General features: G+C 50.3%; 1 protein-coding gene across 1 annotated transcript; it reads right to left on the bottom strand.

Moving 5' to 3' along the window:
* Positions 1 to 310: 310 nt before the first annotated feature.
* Positions 311 to 1,229, bottom strand: LOC147980993 (E3 ubiquitin-protein ligase SINA-like 4). Its single transcript, XM_087515826.1, has 2 exons — positions 1,106 to 1,229; positions 311 to 1,014 (listed from the first exon to the last, which is right to left on the bottom strand). The coding sequence occupies exons 1-2, from the start codon at positions 1,227 to 1,229 to the stop codon at positions 311 to 313; spliced, it is 828 nt and encodes a 275-aa protein (XP_087371952.1).
* Positions 1,230 to 2,062: the final 833 nt, after the last annotated feature.

The raw sequence follows: 2,062 nt of genomic DNA, 5'->3' as shown, positions 1-2,062 counted from the left end.
AGAAATTAGGATCGGAGGGAGTACTACTAGTAGTAGTACTACTTTGATGTGTCGCGTCAACTCACACAAGTATGCAACACTTCCTGAACAAACAAGCATATAAGTTGTTATACTTCTTACCCAAAGGATCTTTATATCCAACAGACACAAAATATCCGTTCGACTGTTGGAAATTACTTTAACTATTGATCTGATGTTGAAGTAATTGTTGCATCGCCACCAAAACCCACCATCACTTAAGGCAAAGTAGACCGAGCTAACACCTATATTATCATATTACTAAGATAAACAGAAGGCACTGTAGAATCATTTAGGAGGTGAGCTTGTCAATCTGGATGTGCAGGGACACCGTCCTCGACAACCCAGCCCCGGCCAGTAGCTTGGGCGGAACTGTGAAGATGGTCAGCTCCTGCACGGCGACGTCACCGGGATCCTTTTTTCTTCTCACCTCCATTTCCACCTTGATGGTGTCGGTCCTGCCTTTGGGATCCCCCGGCGGGCCGTTCGCCCACAGGTTGGCCGCGTAGTGCGACAGTGGGGACGCCCCCACTCTGATGCAGATGATCAACATGGTGATAGGCGCGCCAATGTCGAGCACGCCGCCGACCAAGAAAAATGCGCGACCGTCCTCCTCCCCGAACAGCAAGAGTCGTGGCTCCGACAGTGGCACTTGCAGCTGGAGCAACTTGTCATACTGGATCCTGTGCACGGGCATGGGATGCACGGTGCTGATGTGGTGGGAGAGCGCCGGTGGCGGGCCTTCGTAGCCGTAGATGGGCACGGGGCATTTGCAGGGCGCGAGTGGACACACGCACTGGTGATCGGCGAGCTTATGGTAAGTGATGTAGAGCCCACAGCCTTCGTGCGGGCACTCCACCCTCATCGAGAAGAGGACGGCGTCCATCGCCGTGTTCCGCACGTCGAAGCCGTCGTTGCGCTTGCACTTCTGGCACTGCCGCTGGTTCCCGAGGCGCCCGCCGCGACAGTCCACGCAGGCCAGGTGCCTCCCTTGCACTACAGAAACCAATCGAACAACACATCAATCAAGAAACCTGCACCTTGCTGGATCAGCCGAACGGACGAGGTGTATTCGAACCTCATACACTGGAGGCTTCAAGGGGCGGATGCAAGGGGAAGTGGAGCAAGGTGAGGTCCATAGAGACCATAGAGAGCTCCATCGCCGGGTCCTGTTCTGTCGGCATGATCTCGCCCTCCTCGTGCACAACCATCTCTCGCTTTAGGGCCGGGGCATTACAAAAGTTTTACCGTCACATATTCATACTACTTCAAGGTGAATTAAATCAACACATGCACGTATCAAGGAAAGTCACGGCATGCATGCATGCGTTGTAATTAATGCATCAGTAAACGTAAATTATTGAAATGTATCGAGTGCACTACTTTGATGTGTCGCGTCAACTCATACAACAAGGAGAAGTTTGATTACAACGCCCTCTCCCTCTCCCATGAGCGTGGTGGCTCACAGGACTAGGAGAAGCATTCACTACATGCTCTCCCTCCCGCACGCGGTGGACATGCAGCAGTTCATTCGGTGTCAGATGACCAGAAGCATACTGTAGTACTCCACTACAGTAGTACCATCATTGTTCGACTTCCCAAATAGGAGAAGAGCCAAGCGCAACCCAAATGCTCGTGTGGCAGTTTCATGTGTAGGGGAGGTATATTGACATAGTCCAGGATAGCGTGTATCGTGCCTCTAAGCTTATAATCGTTGGAGTCAGCTCCATGCTACGAGGCCTTCTCGAAGCATTTTTTGATTAAAATAATCTTCTGGCCCTACCTATCATCCTAGTGATTGTAGTTTTCACGCTCATCTGGTCAAGACGGGAATATATATATATATATATATATATATATATTAATTTGTGATGGGGTAAATGTTAGAGGTTGCAACAAATATATTGTACACTGCGGGTCTTTTAGCAAAGTTTAGAGGCAATCATGTGGGGCCAGTGCTATGATGTGTCATGTCAACTCGTACAAACGAGGAGAAGCTTGATTTTACTACTACATGCCCTCTCCCTCGCCCATGCGCTCGGTG

Source organism: Triticum urartu, chromosome 3A (genome assembly GCF_056163025.1).
Source record: "Triticum urartu cultivar PI428250 chromosome 3A, HENAU_Tu73, whole genome shotgun sequence".
NCBI lineage: Eukaryota > Viridiplantae > Streptophyta > Magnoliopsida > Poales > Poaceae > Triticum > Triticum urartu.
The sequence above is the reverse complement of the archived record's forward strand: the minus strand, read 5'-3'. Positions and strand labels throughout refer to the sequence as shown.